Source organism: Pleurodeles waltl, chromosome 1_1 (assembly GCF_031143425.1).
Source record: "Pleurodeles waltl isolate 20211129_DDA chromosome 1_1, aPleWal1.hap1.20221129, whole genome shotgun sequence".
Lineage (NCBI taxonomy): Eukaryota > Metazoa > Chordata > Amphibia > Caudata > Salamandridae > Pleurodeles > Pleurodeles waltl.
In genome coordinates, this window is record NC_090436.1 from 437,863,907 (window position 1) to 437,881,414 (window position 17,508).

Genomic DNA, 17,508 nt, shown 5'->3' on the forward strand with positions numbered 1-17,508 from the left:
AGCTTAGGTGAGGAGCAGCTCCTTACTACGGAGCACCCTACAACACCAACAACACTCTGCTCACCTCAAATGTCCATTTTTCTTGCAAAGTTTTTAAGCGTAGGTTTGTACAGTTCCATCCACGTCAACATAGAAAGTGACAAAGTCTTGTGCCATTTTTACAGCAAAGTCTATGCTGATCTAAAAAAATAACAAAATCCTTTCACCACTCCAGGCACTGTATCACAGCTTTGAATTGGAAAGTTATCATCCAAGCTAACCTGGAATGAATAAAAACTGCCCCTGACACATGTATAGCTGATATTAGAGCTCTCCAGAGAGGTATGAGGACTCAAGAGTAAGGCATGAAGAGTAAGTAGTGAGACTTGAGGAGTGCTGCATGAGGTATGAGGTATGTGGAGCAAGAGCTGTGTAGTGAAAGATGGGAATTGAGGGATGAGTGATTAAGAGTTGCTGGAGCAAGCACAGGGTCTTCCTTCCACTCAAATTCAGAAACCGTGCATGCTGGTGAGATGCCACGACTTGACGCACATACACTAGAGGTTGATAGGATCTTTGGACTCTGTGAGGATGTGATAATCGGATTCATTCAACATAAATCAATAACATTAGAAACATAAACAATTATTTGACCACAGAATCAAAACTCCATACTGAATCAGGTTTCAAAGCTTTACAAAGCCAATGTAATGTAATGAAATGCAAAACTAAGTTATAAACATACATGGAAACCATATGCTGACCAAAATGTCTAAATAGATTAAGCCTATTAAACATAATTACTATTAAACACTCCAAGAGAATAACACAAATTAACAGAACTATAATATGCACACCAAAACGAGATTTTGAAGCAGATGATGGCGACATCAGTAGTTTTCAGGCTGGGCTATCTTTATCCTTAATACAAATTTGGACTTGCATGTGTGAAAACAGACTAACACATGCAGACAAAAAAAAAAGAGGCGACACAAATAATTTGGAAGATCATCTAACTAGGGTAACTCACTACAAAAATACACTGGACTAATTGTCCAAGCTGAAAAGGAAACAAGAAGAACCGCAATGCAGATTATATACCTCTCCTCATAGGACCTGTAGACAGGAAGGATTTGTCGGAGCAGATCGCTCGCAGCTTCTCAGTATCAGTAGACAGTAGCATCAGGGGCAATGCAGAACACAAGCTGCACATCGGGCAGGACAGCAGTTCAGATTTTTTTTCGGCAAATTAGTACTGAACAGCATAATCATATGGGACATATAGGAAGGATGACTTGGATTCTTCAGAAGATATCTAAGGGTCATATGGATTCAGGAGATGAGAGAGTTGCATTATAGTAAGGAGTCATAAGCAAGACTGACTAAAAGTTTCAAATGTCTCTCCCTATCCAGAAATGTCCATAGAGTTTTGATTGGTCCTCAGAGTGGACCCATCTTGCGTGTATGGATCCCTATCCAATTAAAATTATTGATGCCCATCAAGTTTGCAGCTATTCTGGATTTTTTCAGGGAAGGTCTGAAGTCATCTTGATGGATTCATACAGTTCTGCCAAAATATAACTTTTAGAGAATTTTTAAACCTTGGGTTCCTTTCCCAGGCTTTAACAAGACGATTCTAACAGTTCTCATGTGAGTTAAGTAATGCTTCCTGTCTTGTTTGACAATTAGAACAAATACTGTTACAATTGTTATTTGTTAAACCATGTTCTCTGTCTTCAATACAATAGGACATTCTCTAACACATCAGCAACCTAGGAAATCATTCAGGTCAAAGGGAGCATGATGAATTAGCATTTCTTCCACTACTGCTGAAAAATTAAATCTTCAGGCCTAGTCTAGCTAAGAAAACCTAAATACATATTTTTATGCAATTACTACATCTAAATTCTATTGCACACCTTATAATTTAAATCAAATATGCAAAGCAAATTACTTAATTGCAATCATTATGCATGACATTAGAAACTGTTTAAACATGCATTTATTTTTCTCCACATACGTAACTCATGTTAATAAATTCATTTAAATCAATATAAGTACGATTAATTCATGTTTGTTTAATACTCATAATATTTTTTTATCTCTACTGTTTTTCTAAAAAAGAATGCTTTTAATATTAATTCATGACAGTAGTTCACTTGAAAATAAATGCACAACATCCTTGTTGGGCACAATGTCCGCAATAATTCAAACATGCACATTTTTAAATTTCAAGTTAATTTCTCTGTTAGGCTTTTAAATGAAAACTTGTAAGTCGCTGTATGCTTACTGCTATGCCACTAATGTATTAGTAAAACTTGATCTCTATCATTGTGAAGATTGAGAAATGAAGACTGAAGAGTAAAAACACAAAACCAAAAATGAAGGGTGAGGGAAGAGGAGTGAGGAATGAGGACCGAGGAATGAGAGTTAGAGTGTAAATTGGTGAGTGAGAGATTAAGACCAAGATGTGAAAGTTGATTGAGGGCAAGGGGTAATTAGTGAAGAGTGAAGGGTGAAGAGTAAGAGCGGAGATGTATAGGAGAAGTAGTGAGTAAAACTGAGTTAAGAATGAGGTGGGAGAATGATGACCGAGGGTTGAGAACTGAGCAGTGAAAAATGTGAAGAGTGAGGGACAAGGAATATGGCATGAGAAGTAAGACTTGAGGCATGAGTGTATGAGGAAGGAAAGATGAGAAGTGAAGGATGCAGGATGAAGAATGAGAAATGAAAAATGAGAAATAAGGGGTTTTGGACAGGAAGCAAGGAATGAAGAACATTGAGGAAAGAATGAGAAATGAAGAATGAGATATGAAGATTGGAGATGAGAATGTTGAGTAAGGGATAAACAATAGAGAGGTAAAAAATAAAAGAATGTGGAGTGATAGATGAGGAATGAGAGATGAATAGTGATCTTTGACATGTGAGAGTAGAAGAGGGTGGGATACATGATTAGAAGTGAGGAATTAGGATTGATAAATAAGAATTGAGGGGTGATAAATGGAAATTGAGTGTTAAGAACGGAGGTTTGATGAACGAGGGGTGATCCAAGAGTCAAGAAGACAAAGGAAGTTTGAGGTAAGAAATGAAAGATGGGTTATGAGGAATGAGAGTGGTAGATGAGGAGTGAGGAGGGAGGAATGACAGATGAGGGATGAGGGCTGAAGAATGAGAGGTGAGGACTGAGGGGTGATGAGCGAGCAATGAGGGTGTCTTAAAACAAATTAGATACTATGCATTTGAAGGATGAAGAATGGAGAATGATGGATAAGGCGTGAGAGATAAGAAATAAGGAATCAGTGAAGAAGTGTGAGGACCGAATGTTGATTGGAAAGGCTGTAGTGAGGGATGTAGAATGAAGAAACAGTGAGGGGTGATTGGTGAGAAATATAATGTATAGACTGACATCTGTGTCATGAGGAGGGAGGGATGAGGATATCCTAATATGGTCAGGGTGTGGACATTTTAGGAAACATCATTCGTACAGTTCCCTTCACACTGCTGAATTGAAGTGGGGTGAGCAGTGATAGTTGAGGGATGTTGAGTAAGAAATCAGGGGTGAAGAGTGTGGAATGAGGGACGAGGAGTGAGAAAAGTGGGTGAGATTGTGAAGGATTAGGCAAGAGGAACTAAGGTTGAGGTTTGAGTGGTGAGAATCAGGAGTGAGGGAGGCAAGAAGGCGAGTGGGGGATGTGAGAAAGGATGAGAAGTGAGGGTTGATGATTGAGACAAGAGGAAGGAGTAATTAAAAGTGAGGTATCAGACGAATGAGAAATTAAGAATATCATGGCTGAACATTGGGGAGTGAGGGATGATAATGAGGAATGATGTGATTAAAAAATGATGAGAAGCAAAGAAAGACGAGTGAGATCAATAGGGTATGAGTGAGGAATGAGAACTGAGGCATCAGATGGAAAGGGACAGCATGTCCTAAAACGCTCAGTGTGATATACATTTTAAGCTATTATCATTGTCCATTTCGCTTATTTCTCAGAGGGGGAAGTATTAGCAATGCTGGTTGAAGAAAGGAGAATAGGAAGGGTGAGGAATGAAGTGCGACAAATAAGTGATGTAGAGTGAGTAGAAAAGAGGAGTGAGAGATAATATGTTGGAATAAGGCGTGTGGAAGGACAACTGAGGGGTGAGGGATGAAACATAAGAAGTAGATTGTTGCAGAGTGAGGGATTTGAAGTAATTATTAAAACTCAAAAGTGAAAGATGACATACATGGGGAATAAAGGACGGCTGATGGATGGTGAGGGATGAGAAGTGAGGGTAGGGGAAGAAGTAAGGCATTTAGGGCCTCCTATAGAATTTGCTGGTCAGCCCGTCCTCCACCAGGGTGACAGAGTAAATTACCATGTCACACTGACAGAGGTGCTCACTGCCAAATTTTGAAATTCCGTTGGCCCTGCATACATTGACCGGTACCACCATTCTCTCTGCACCTAAAATGTGAACCGGGCCCTAAGTGTAAAGAATTAGGAGTGAAGAAGAAGGGAAGGGCTGAGGTATGAAAAACAAGTCAGGAGTCCAATATGATGAGTAATGGATAAGGGCTGATGAGAGAGTTGAGGAGTAAGAGGGTATACATGAAGAGTAAAGGATGTGGAGAGGCATGTGTCGTGTGTGGAGCAGGAATCACATACTCACAGTAAAGACCTGGTTGAATGAAATGATGTACTACAACAAACCAACTAGAACTCTACAATTCCACCATTCCCCAGGCTGTGCCAGAATATCTGTTAACTCATGATATTAATGGCATCAAAACCAGTTAAAGCTTGGGCCAAACATGCGAATGGGGTAGGGATGGGCAAATGATGGGAATGTGTACACAGACTAGTTACTGGACAAGCACTGCAAATGTAATGGTACCTAGAGAACCCTTATGGCCCCATTTCTCCTGTGATTAATGCTACTATATTTTGGAGGTTTCATCCTGATGTGTGGAAAGGATTTCTGGGGCAAGGGGGACACTGCTGGACTGTTGATCTATAATACGCAGGGCCACTAGTATTATGCGGCAGAGGAGGGCCATATTGTGCAGCAGAGTTGACTAAATTATGTGGCAAGAAAAGGCAAATTATGCTGCATAATACAGCAGATTTTGTGATAGTATTACTGCATTATTTTGTCATTTATCGTCCTCCAGGACCACGTCCTGTCTTCTGCAACTTCATCAGCAACTTCATCGCCCCCCCCTTGGCATATAGTCCAACAACTACCATTTCCTAGGTGACCTCAACTTCCATTTCGACTACCACAATTACATCAACACTACCAACCTCCTCAACAGCATAAACAACATCAAACTCACCCAACTTGTCCATGACATCATGCACACTGTAGTCCACACACTAGACCTCCATCTTCACTTCCAGCGACCGCATCAGGACTACCACCCCACAGCACTCACCTAAACCAACCACTCTATTGTTCACTTCAACCTCACCAGCTCACGGACATCTGACCCCAATCTGCCTCAGGACTCCACCACAGCTGGGGCAAGGTCTCAAAGGACACATGGATCAAAGCTCTAGCACCACCCACCCCAACTCCTCTGGGGTCTCAGAGTGAACCGAGTTCATGATGGAGGCAGTGTCCTGTGAGGCAAGCTGGCTCTATTCAGTTAGTTAAATATATGTGGTAGTAGCATGGTTTTTGTGTTGTTTGAAGAAGTAGGTGGCCTTGGACTTGGGTTTTAAGTTTCTGTAGATGTTAGTGATCGTGTTGTAGAAAAGGTTTGCAAGATTGTTGTAGAGTTCCTGTGAGGGGGTAATGTTGTTTGTTGCTGCTGAGAGGTTGGAGAAATCTTTGATCATGTTGGAGTACTTTACTGTTATTAGAGCTTGATCTGATGCGTGAGGCTCATATATGTCCAATTCAAAATGGCGATACAGTGACTTGAATGGTAAAAGGCTTTTGTAATCTTTTATCTCAGCATGGAAGGAACTAGCTAATCCTATGCATAAAGACTGTGCACTGTAAAAATGGCAAAAGACTTAGGACCTGATTGAGATCTTGGATAGAATTTATATTTCAGAGAATGGGATATCCGTCACTGTTGTGACCGAATAACTCATCTGTCAGGATCTCAATCAGGCCCTTTGTCACTCTCTAGCTTGGCATGAATGTAACTGTACAAATCCTGTGCTTAAAAACGTTGCTAGAAAAATGGACATTTGAGGTGGGCAGATTTGGAGTGTTGTGGTGTTATAGGGTGCCCCAAAGAAAGGAGCTGCTCGCCACCTAACCTTGGGAACTACTCAGAGTTCCCTGTTTCTTTTTTTGCAGAATATATATTGGGCACTGTAATCCTGAAACAATAAAGATAGGTATGTATATGTGTGTGCACACATAAATAATCCCTTTTTGTATTCCTTACCTCCTTTTAGCTCTACCCACTTCCTAAGCCCTAAAATCACCCTTACCTCCCTTTACCTGTACCCCCTCTAAACTCCAATATTATCCTTACATCCCTTTACGTCTACCCACCTTTAAACCCTAAAATCACCCTTAGCTCCATTAACTTCCACGCGCACATAAAACATGATGTTATTTACAAAAATACTTATCTGCATGATAAAGTTCTGTGTGACAAATACAGAAATATTTGCCTGAGTTGTAAAGAGATGCATGTAATGGATGCATGTTAAAGGCTGGTACCTTGTTTTATATTCTGTTAAATGTGTGCTATATTTATTTTAGTTAATTTGGTTTAGTCTATATCATATCGTTTCAGAATATGTAATTTTAATTTCAATATGTGAAATTAATTTTAAACCAAATCAACATAAGTTCTGTGCAAGCCATATTCATTTAAACAGGGGTCATATTCATTTAAACATTGCTTGTGAGCATTTTGATATGTGCTTTATTCATTTCAAAGAATGCCATATTTATCTCACACATGAACAGATTTACAAGGCCCAAGTACCTCCTTGCGCCACATTAGTGTCATTTTCTTTACGCTAATGTGGCTCAAGGAGGCAATTTTTGCCACGCCATATTAGCAAAGTGGCGCAATGCATGGATTGCTCCACTTTGCAACCCCTTGCGCCACATTATGCCTGAACAGGCATAATGTATGCAAGGGGGGCATTCCAACGTTAGGAGGCCCGCAAAAATGGCACAGTGAAATCTACAAGATTTCACTGCACCATTTTTGGCATCATTTTTATTGCCTGCTCAGAGCAAGCATTAAAATGACACACCCATAGTAATCAATGGGCCTCCTTGCACTTTGCTGCACTAGCGTCAAAATGTTTGATGGTAGTGCAGCAAAGCACCACAATAGCGTCTAACATTTTGATGCTATTGTCCTAACGTATGCCATGGTGCGCCGTATTGTAAATACGGCACAGTCATGGTGTTGTTAGGTGGCGGTAGGGGCATGCAAGAAAAGTGGCTCATCGGGAACGATGCACCACTTTCTTGTAAATCTGGCTTATAGTTCCATATTCATTTAAAAAAGTGTCATATTTATGTTATTGAATGTCATACTAATTTTGATGTGGGCCATATTAATTTAACCAGCTGTCATATTCATTCCAAAGTGGTTCATGTTCATCTTAACATGTGTCATATTCCTTTCAATGAATGTCATATTCATTTTAGTGGATGTCATATTCACCTCAACACCTGTCATAATAAGTTTAACATGGATCATATCTATTTCAACATAGGTCACATTCATTTCAATATATCCAATATTCATTTTGATGTGTATTATATTATTTTAAATCATAACATGTTCATCTTGACAAGTTTCATTTTAATTTCAGCATTGCCTATGTTCAGTTGAAGGCATGTTGAATTAATTTCAGTGGGGCTCATATTTATTTCAATGCATGCCATATTCATGAGTATATGTTACATTCCTTTCAGTGGATGTCTCATTTATATTAACGCATCATATTAATCTTAACATGAATCATATCCATTGTAACGAGTATGATAATCATGTCAATGTGTATCATATTGCTTTCAATGCAAGCCGTATTCATTTTGATAAATGTCATGTTCTTTTCAATGTTACTCATCTTCATTTTAAAACATGTCAAATTAATTTCAATGAAGCTCATGTTCATTTCAACTCATGTCATATTAATTTTAATATGTGTTATGTTCCTTTCAATCAATCTTATATTTACTTCAATCGATGTCATATTCATATTAACACCCGTATTAATTTTAAGATGCAACTAATCCATTTTAACAAATATCATAATCATTTGAACATGTATTATATTAATTTCAATGCATGTCATATCCATTTTGACAAATGGCATAAGAGTTTTAGATTTAGTCATGCTCATTTGAAGGCATATCAAATTCAAATCAGTGGGGCTTATATTCATTTCAAAACAAGCCATATTAATTTTAAATCATCTCCATCTTTTTCTGTATATCTCATAATCATTGCAATCGGGTAATATTCATTCAACAGTTCATATTCATTGCAACATGTGTAATGTTCATTTCAGTGTATTTTAAATTATTATCAACTATTTGCATTATAATATTTTCAGAATATAATCTGTTCATTTCAGTACCTTATATTCATTTCAATCTGTCATATTCTTTTCAATGTATGTAATATTGCTCTTGGCATATGTCGGTCATTTTAGGCAGTGTCCCATTCTTTTTGATGAATATTGTATTCGCTTCAGTGATTGCACTATCAATTTCAGTAAGATTAATATATATTTCAGTGTATCCGTTATTCAATTCGGAGTGCGTGTTATTCATATTATTCACTAAGTAGCATATTCACTGTGCCAGGTTTCATATTTGTTTTGGTTCAAGTCAGATTCACTCTGTCAGATATCATACTTATTTTGACACATATTACATTCATTTTGGCGTGTGTCATATTCATTTTGCAGCACACTATGCATTTCAGGAGGTATCCCATATTGGGAGCTCTAAGGCTTCCTATAGACCTGCCCTTTAGGGAAGAATGTTCCATCTTGTACGAAATAATGGGTGCTGCTGGTCTACTGGTACAACCAAAAATATGGTTAGTAACATCTACATTTTAAAAGGTGTCTTTTCACTGCTCTCAGAGATGTTATGCATTACAATGCTTAAGGACCTTAAAGTAATGTTGTATATTATCACTTGTGCAGGTAAACGGGATATGGTGGAATGCTTCGCTTGTGGCGGCTGCTTGGCGAACTGGATGGAAGGTGATGACCCCTGGAAGGAGCACGCAAAATGGTTTCCAAAGTAAGTAGATAAATCCAGTACCATCAGGCAATGATTAATTTTTTTAATTTGTTTTCTCTGTTTGATCTGGGTATTTTACGGCTGTCTTATTTCACCTCTGTAAGTGGAAAAAAAGCTTTCAATTATGTTGTAGAATAAATGATGCCTCCATTGATTAGGCACCCAGAGGCAGAGCCCTTGACAGATGATGCACTATGTAGGGCTGTACTTATGGAAGACAAAATGTAAAGAGAGTTTTCAAACATAAAATGTATATTTCACTATGAGAGAACAACACAATTATAAGTACTTGAACTTATATATGTGCAAATATTGAAGCACACAATCCAAGGGGGAAGAATCTTCATTGGCATGTTTCTCCAAAATGCCTAATATGAAAATTCAGCTTAGTTGAAAGACCTCAGCGTAGACATCATGTTGAATGCCAAGAGACATCCTGAACACTCACCCCACCAAGCCTCCCAGTGAAGTGAGGCACCTCGGTATAATTGGGAAATCAACAATAAAATGCTGCCACCAGCAATGGCATGCAATTGTCCTGAGGTGTCTTACTCTTTCAAGGAATGTGATATTGTAACTGACCACCCTAAAATTGAGAATCAAAGACAGCCTTGACCACAAATTTCAGTGGCCCGCAAGTAAAACCTGCAGAGCAGGTACAGAGGGAAACTGTTAGTTTCAGCTTGAACACATGCACAACTTAAGTGATGTGCCACCCTCAGAAAAGATTAAATTGAAAAGCCACTAGCCTAACCAAATGGGAAACCTAAAAGAGCAGGATGAAATGCGGAGTATATTTTAGATTTGACCTCAGTAGTGACAAAAAAGGACTTGGGGCCACATGTACAGAGATTACATTTTACAACCTTCTAATTGCAAAGATTTGCGCCTCGCAATTATGAAGGCGCAAACTGCGATATACTAATGTGTCTCAGACACATTTAGTGATTCCCAGCGGGTTTGCTAATGGACCTACCTCATGAGTGTTCATGAAGTAGGTTGCAATTTGTGACCCATTGGGAATGGCCTGAAATCACAGGGATGGTGGCCTGCTGGGATCAGCAGGCCACTATACTATGTCTGTGATTGCTTTTTATACAAAGCAATTTTTTTTTTTAAATGCATCCCTTTTTCCTCATAGGAAAATGGGATGTATTTAAAAAACAACAAGCATTGGTATATGAAATTGGTTTCGCCTATGTGATTATTAATCATTTTTTGTTGTAAGTTTTAGCTTGGTGAGCAGGTGTTACCAGATAAGCCTGTTTAATGTGGTTAAACAGTAAATAACTATTGATTTGTATATGACTAGATGAGGTTAACATGATCATGGGGAATGCAGGTAGATCGCAGTGTAACATAGGTTTGTCCTCACAATGTGAATAACCTTCATAACCTTCTACACCTGCACCTTCCCTCCAATTAACACTTCAAGATTCAAGTTGTCTTGTGCCTATTTAGATGGAAACCTCTGACAATGCTGGGCTATGCCTATAGTTTGTAAATAAAGTGTTTAATTAGGTTAAACCTCACTAAACGCCATTTACTCTTGCGTTCAGTTATTTAAATTATGAGTTATCAGGGGTGGCTCCTCCATATGGGTGGAGAAGCGTCATCCCCCCCACCACCACCAGCAACCACTGCAAATCCTTTCACAAGGAAGGGATAATAAGCTGTGTTTGTTATCCCTTCCTTGTGAACCAGCGGGGCATTGGGGGTGACGAGCAGAGGGGAGTGCACTGTGCACTCCCCTAAGAGCGCATGTGTGTATGGCGGCCGTCTCGGGCTGGAGAGAGCCTGTACAGGCTCCAAGTCTGTCTGGAAGCGCCCTTGCTCGGCGCTCCCAGCCAATCATGATGCTGCTTTGAGTAGCGTCAGGATTTGCCGCAGGGCAGGCTGGGAGCCTGTGCCTGTGTGCAGCAGAGGAGTGACGTGGGAGCAGAGGTAAGGTTTTCATTTATTTTAATTTTATTTTTTTATTTTTTAAGTTAATTATTACCCCACCACCCCGAGTGCCACCCTGCCCCCAGGAATCCCCGCGAGCCATGACTGTGAGTTATCCGTGTTGTACATCCTTTTTATACCGCAGTAATCCATTGTAATTGTAAATCACCCATGCTAACTGCTATATCATGTGCAAAATGTGTGCTAAATGTGAATCGCCAATGACTGGGAATACAACCACCAATTAATGAACCATGCTAAAAATATCCTATAAATGTGAATCACCTGGGGTAACTATGAAGACCATGTACTGTTAATCCCTTGCATTAACTATGTATATGCTAACTTAAAATGGCAGTCCTTACTGTCCATCAGCCCTGCCTACTGTGTACACCTTATAAGAACTGTAAATAATCATTGGCGGGTCTGAACAGCCCTGGTACATGTGAATCACCAAACGATATAACTGTGAATACCCCATGCTATCTGTAAATCAACCACATTAACTCCGAATAGAGAGATGCAAATAAATGAGTGCTGTTTGCTTGAATAACACATGCTAACTGTAACCTTGATGTGATTACTGTAAATCATCCATGATGACTAGCTACCCCACGCTCACTGTAAATCCTCATTGCTAGCTGGGGATACTCATAGCTTACTGTAAATCACCCGTCCTAACTTTAAGTACTGTGAGTTAACTGTAAATCACAATTAATGTCTGCAAAATCCACTTGGCAACTGTAAATCACTCACACTAACTGGGCATACCATGTGCGATTTCTAAATCACCCATGATATGTGTGAATGCCCCATGCCAACTGTAAATCACCTGTGCTAACTGAAAATCCCCCAAGATAATTGAATCACCAGGGCTTGGTGAAAGCCACTTTTGCTATCTGTGAATGTTGCTTGTAAGCTGGAAATCACCTGAGCTGCGAGTACCATGTCCACACTGTGGCCCTCATTCTGACCTTGGCGGGCGGCGGAGGCCGCCCGCCAAAGTCCCGCCGTCAGATTACCGTTCCGCGGTCGAAAGACCGCGGCGGTAATTCTGACTTTCCCGCTGGGCTGGCGGGCGGTCGCCTTCAGACCGCCCGCCAGCCCAGCGGGAAAGAGGCTTCCACGATGAAGCCGGCTCGGAATCGAGCCGGCGGAGTGGAAGCTGTGCGACGGGTGCAGTTGCACCCGTCGCGTATTTCACTGTCTGCGCAGCAGACAGTGAAATACATGTAGGGGCCCTCTTACGGGGGCCCCTGCAATGCCCATGCCAGTGGCATGGGCACTGCAGGGGCCCCCAGGGGCCCCGCGACCCCCCCTACCGCCATCCGGATCTCGGCGGTCCGACCGCCGGGATCTGGATGGCGGTAGGGGGGGTCGGAATCCCCGCGGCGGTGCAGCAAGCTGCGCCGCCGCGGAGGATTCAATGGGGCCGCGGTACACTGGCGGGACCCCGCCAGTGGTGCCGGTCCGACCGCGGCTTTACCGCCGCGGTCGGAATCCCCATTGGAGCACCGCCGGCCTGTCGGCGGTGCTCCCGCGGTCCTCCGCCCTGGCGGTCAAAGACCGCCAGGGTCAGAATGACCCCCTGTGTCTCTTGCTGTAAACTTGCAATTTGCAACATTCTTCTTCCTGTCTATCCATCATAGGGGGTTGGTGATTATTTACCAAATGAGTTGGTTTGTGGTACTGTTTACCAATTTTTAGGCCTGGCCCTTTTTGCAGGACTATCCCCAAACATTTTGCCTTCTCCTTCCTATTTTTTCAGATTCCTTTATGACTGCAGGCACTTTACCACTGCTAACCAGTGCTAAAGTGCATATGCTCTCTGTGTATATTGTGTTGGTGATTAGTTTATCCATGATTGGCATATTTGATTTACTACTAAGTCCCTAGTATAGGGCACCAGGTGTGCCCAGGACCTGTAAATCAAATGCTAATAGTGGGCTTGCAGCACTGATTGTGACACCAACATAAGTAGCCCCGCAAACATGCCTCAGACCTACCACTGCAGTGGCTGTGTGTGCAGTTTTAAAGTGCCATTTCGACCTGGCAAGTGCACCCCTTTGCCAGGCCCGAAGCTTCCTTTTTACTACCTGTAAGTCACTCCTAAAGTAGGCCCAAGGCAGCCCCATTGGCAGGGTGCAGTGTATTTAAAAGGTAGGGCATGTACTGGTGTGCTTTAGATGTCCTGATAGTGAAATACTGCTAAATTTGGTTTTCACTATTGCAAGGCCTATCTCTACCATAAGGTAAGATAAGGATTACCTAAACATTTCTTTGAAGCATAGTTTCCCATTGGGAGCAGATAAAGAAATAGAGTTTGGGTCCTTGAATTCACCATTTAAAAATATATCTTTTGGTGAAGTTGGTTTTCGAACTGTGAGTTTGAAGATGCCACTTCTAGAAAGTGGCCATTTTCTGGCTTAACCATTCTGTGCCTCTGTCTGTCTGTTGAATACATGTTTGAATGACAGTTGGGCTGTTTGTGTATTAATTCTAGAGAGTCACACAAAAAGAGTTGAGGTGTACCCTGCATAGCCTGATGGCCCATCACCAGGCTAATGGGTCTTCCTGAGCTACAGTGGTGGAAGAAGCTGACCTTTGCACCCCAATAGGGCTCTGCCTGTCCTCAGACAAAGCAGTCTCCAACCCCCTGGAGGGTGTCTGGGGCCAGGGCAGGCAAAGGCAGGGTCTTGTGCACTACAAGACTTCTCTTTGATGTTTGCCTACTTCAAAGACAGAAATGGGTATAAGTACAGGCCCTCTGAACACACATAGGCGGTCATTACAACCCTGGTGGTCCAAGACCGCCAGGGCTGTTGTGACGGAAGCACCGCCAACAGGCTGGCGGTGCTTCCAATGTCATTACGACCGCGGCGGTTGCGCCGCGGTCGCACCGCCAGGGCCGGCGGTTTCCCGCCACATTTGCCCCAGCGGTGATAATCCGCCTGGGCAGCGCTGCTTGCAGCGCTGCCCAGGGGGATTACGAGTCCCCGACCGCCCACCTTTTCCTGGTGGTTTGAACCGCCTGGAAAAGGCTGGCGGTACGGGGAGTCACGGGCCCCTGGGGGCCCCTGCACTGCCCATGCTACTGGCATGGGCAGTGCAGGGGCTCCCTGACATGGCCCCATGCAGCTTTTCACTGTCTGCTATGCAGACAGTGAAAAGCGCGACGGGTGCAATTGCACCTGTCGCACGGCCGCAACACCGCCGGCTCCATTTGGAGCCGGGTCCTGTGTTGCGGCCGAGATCCCCGCTGGGCCCAGCGAGGATCTCAAAATGACTGCGGTGGGAGTGCGGCCACATTGGCAGCCACCCGGCGGTCAGGTCTTGGCGAGCGGCTTCAGCTGCCCGCCAAGGTCATAATGAGGGCCATAGTTGGAATCCTTTTTGACTAAGGACATTCAACCAGGAACAAGAGCTCGATGCTGTAGGAGGGACTGCCACTCTGCCTGTTGCTTTGCTGTGCTGGCCTGTTGCTTGCTGCTTTGTCCTGGAAGTGAAAGGACTGGACTTTGCTTTCTACATCCTGCTTCCAGAGGTTCTCCAATGGATTGGTCTGAGCTTGCCTCATTTTAAGAAGTCTAAGAGACATCAAAGACTTCACCTGCCAGTGCCTGGGCTCTCTTGCTGTGAGTCCTGACTTGCCAAGTGGTGCCAAATTCAGTCCCTGGGCCCTCAGGAGTGAGTTCTGGTGTAACAAGGAATAAACTAGTGCATTGACCTCCAGAACGACTTAGGGACCGGTGCAGTTGTCCAACTCCATGCCACTGCCTGCACTGGAACCGTGTTCCTCACTGAGTGCCATGACCACAACCTCCACCACAAGCCCGACACTACCACAGCACCTCTGATGTCCCGCCACACAGTGAGTCCAGAGCACCATGTCACCGATGTCCATGGCACCCGACTCTGCCGCAGCACCTGCCAGCCCGGTGGTGTGATCGCAACACACCGAAGTCGACGCTTCATGTCTTGGCCTGCTGGATCCATCCACCCCGCCTTGTCGCAAGGAACCTACATTTCATCATCAATGGTGCATCACCTCCTCTGCAATTGTAAGGAACCAACACTTCACAATCCATGTAAGGAGTTTACGCCTAAGTTCCCAGGTGACAGTAAAGAACCAACTCCGTAGTGGCTCCAGCGATGCTTTACCTCCCCAACTCCGTGCAATGTCTTTGTTTCCTCATTGTTTTCCAAAGTACTGTAACCGGGTCGGTGCGACTCTGTGACCATCCCACACTCCCTCACAAGTGGTGTCAGACTGTTAGAGATGACTCCGTCAAGATGTCGTGATAGCCCCAGTTGGACGTATTGTGTTTCTATGCGCTATATGACTTTTAGGCCCTCATTATGACATTGGCGGTAAGTACAGCTTACCGCCATGCTGACTGCCGCCAACATACCACCGCCGCAGCAGATTACTGCTACCCATATTATGACACACACATAGCAATCCGTCACTATACAGCCACACACACAGGTCTGCCAGCCCAAAGGTCAGTGATAAACTGGCGGTAGCAAAACCCACACTGTTACGCCAACAGAACTACGCCCACAACATTATGACCCATGAATCACCACTGCGGACATTCAATGGTGCTAAACCTTTGGCGGTACAGACCACTGTGCTCAAAATACACAAACACTAACAAAACAACGCCACATTGGACAATTTGAATAACACACACCTGACACCCATACACACACCACACCCACACACCCACACCACTATAAAACACTCACCAATATTACCCACAACCGTTTACGACTAAAATCAATTGCCACAAGAGAGATAGCAAGACCACAGCCAAGACCACAGCCACACACCACCATCACCTATACACGATCCACGCACCTTACATCACACACCCCAACACATCACCCCACACACCCTCACCCACACCACTCACACTACATCCATGGCACCACAACGACACCCCAGGTTCTCAGAGGAGGAGCTAAGGGTCAGGGTGGAGGAAGTCATCAGAGTAGAGCCACAGCTATTCAGATCACAGGTGCAGCAGACATCCATTGCAAGGAAGATGGAGCTATGACGGAGAATCGTGGACAGGGTCAACGCCGTGGGACAGCACCCCAGAACAAGGGATGACATTAGGAAGAGGTGGAACGACATACGGGGGAGTACATTCCATTGAAGCAAGACACCAACTAGCGGTACAGAGGACTGGCGGTGGACCCCTACCTCCTCCCCCACAACTAACAACATGGGAGGAGCAAGTCTTGGCAATCATGCATCCTGAGGGCCTGGCAGGAGTAGGAGGACTGCACTCTGGTAAGCCAAATATCTATTACTATCACCCCCCTACCTGAGTGCCATCACAAACTACCACCCTTACCCTCACTCCCATCACTCCACCACCTCACACACACACCCCACCGTCACAACCCACTCCTCCCAATGCCAAGCCCTGCATGTAACACCAATGCACAGACCCCCATCACAGACCTGCATGGACACCCATCACTAAAGCATGCACACTAGAGAGAATTACCTAGCCCACCAAATAACTACTCACACAAGGCAAAGCTGCCAGGACAATCACAACCAAAGAGGACAACACACCCATGCACAAGATGTCACACGCAGAAACCCCACCGGTCCCAACATTTGTACATATGTATATACATTTGTACTTTGATGCACTTATTCATGTTATTTTATAGTATTACACTGACTTTCTTCAAATCATTTTGTCCTTGCATTATTTCGGAGGGGTACGGGGTGAATATGTAACGTTTGTGCATCTGGTTGTGTGTATGGTGTTGGGTGTGTGTTGCTGTGTGTGTGCCACTCTCTTTTTCCTCCCCCCTCCCTTGTGTGCTAGGCAGCAGTAATCACCATGGTCGGCTTCGCAGAAGGTAGACGAGCATCGTAAATATGTGCAGCTCGGGCTCCACGGCGTCATGGCTGTTCCCTGAGTCCCCACAGGTGAGTACTTTGACTTCTGTGCAGTGTTTCCGCCATGCTTTTGATGCCGTTGGTGCCGCCCCCGAAAAGGTGGCGGATAGGCCGTTCGTAATAGTGTGGGCGGTACATTGTCTTCCACCTGGCTGTTGCCGGTTACCGCCGTGATGCTTGTTGATTCCGTTGTGGCGGTTGGTGTGTTAAAGTGGCTGTCTATCTGAGCAGTTTCTGCCGTGGTCATAATTTTGGTTACCTCCGGCCTGTTGTTGGTATCACGCCACTTTATCACTGACCGCCAGGGTTGTAATGAGGGCCTTAATCTTTAAACATTTGTATCTTGTGAATGTTGGATTTTTGTTGTTTTGGTCTTGTTTTAATCAGATAGATATTTGCTATTTTTCTAAACTGGCATGAAG

General features: G+C 43.5%; 1 protein-coding gene across 1 annotated transcript in view; it reads left to right on the forward strand.

Annotated features, from left to right (window-relative positions):
- LOC138284976 (baculoviral IAP repeat-containing protein 1-like) overlaps nt 1-17,508 on the forward strand; it is a 796,353-nt gene that overhangs the window by 116,377 nt on the left and 662,468 nt on the right. The window contains exon 3 of the mRNA XM_069224352.1: nt 9,114-9,213. Within this exon, the coding sequence (XP_069080453.1) occupies nt 9,114-9,213 (100 nt within the window). The remainder of the gene's footprint in view (nt 1-9,113; nt 9,214-17,508) is intronic.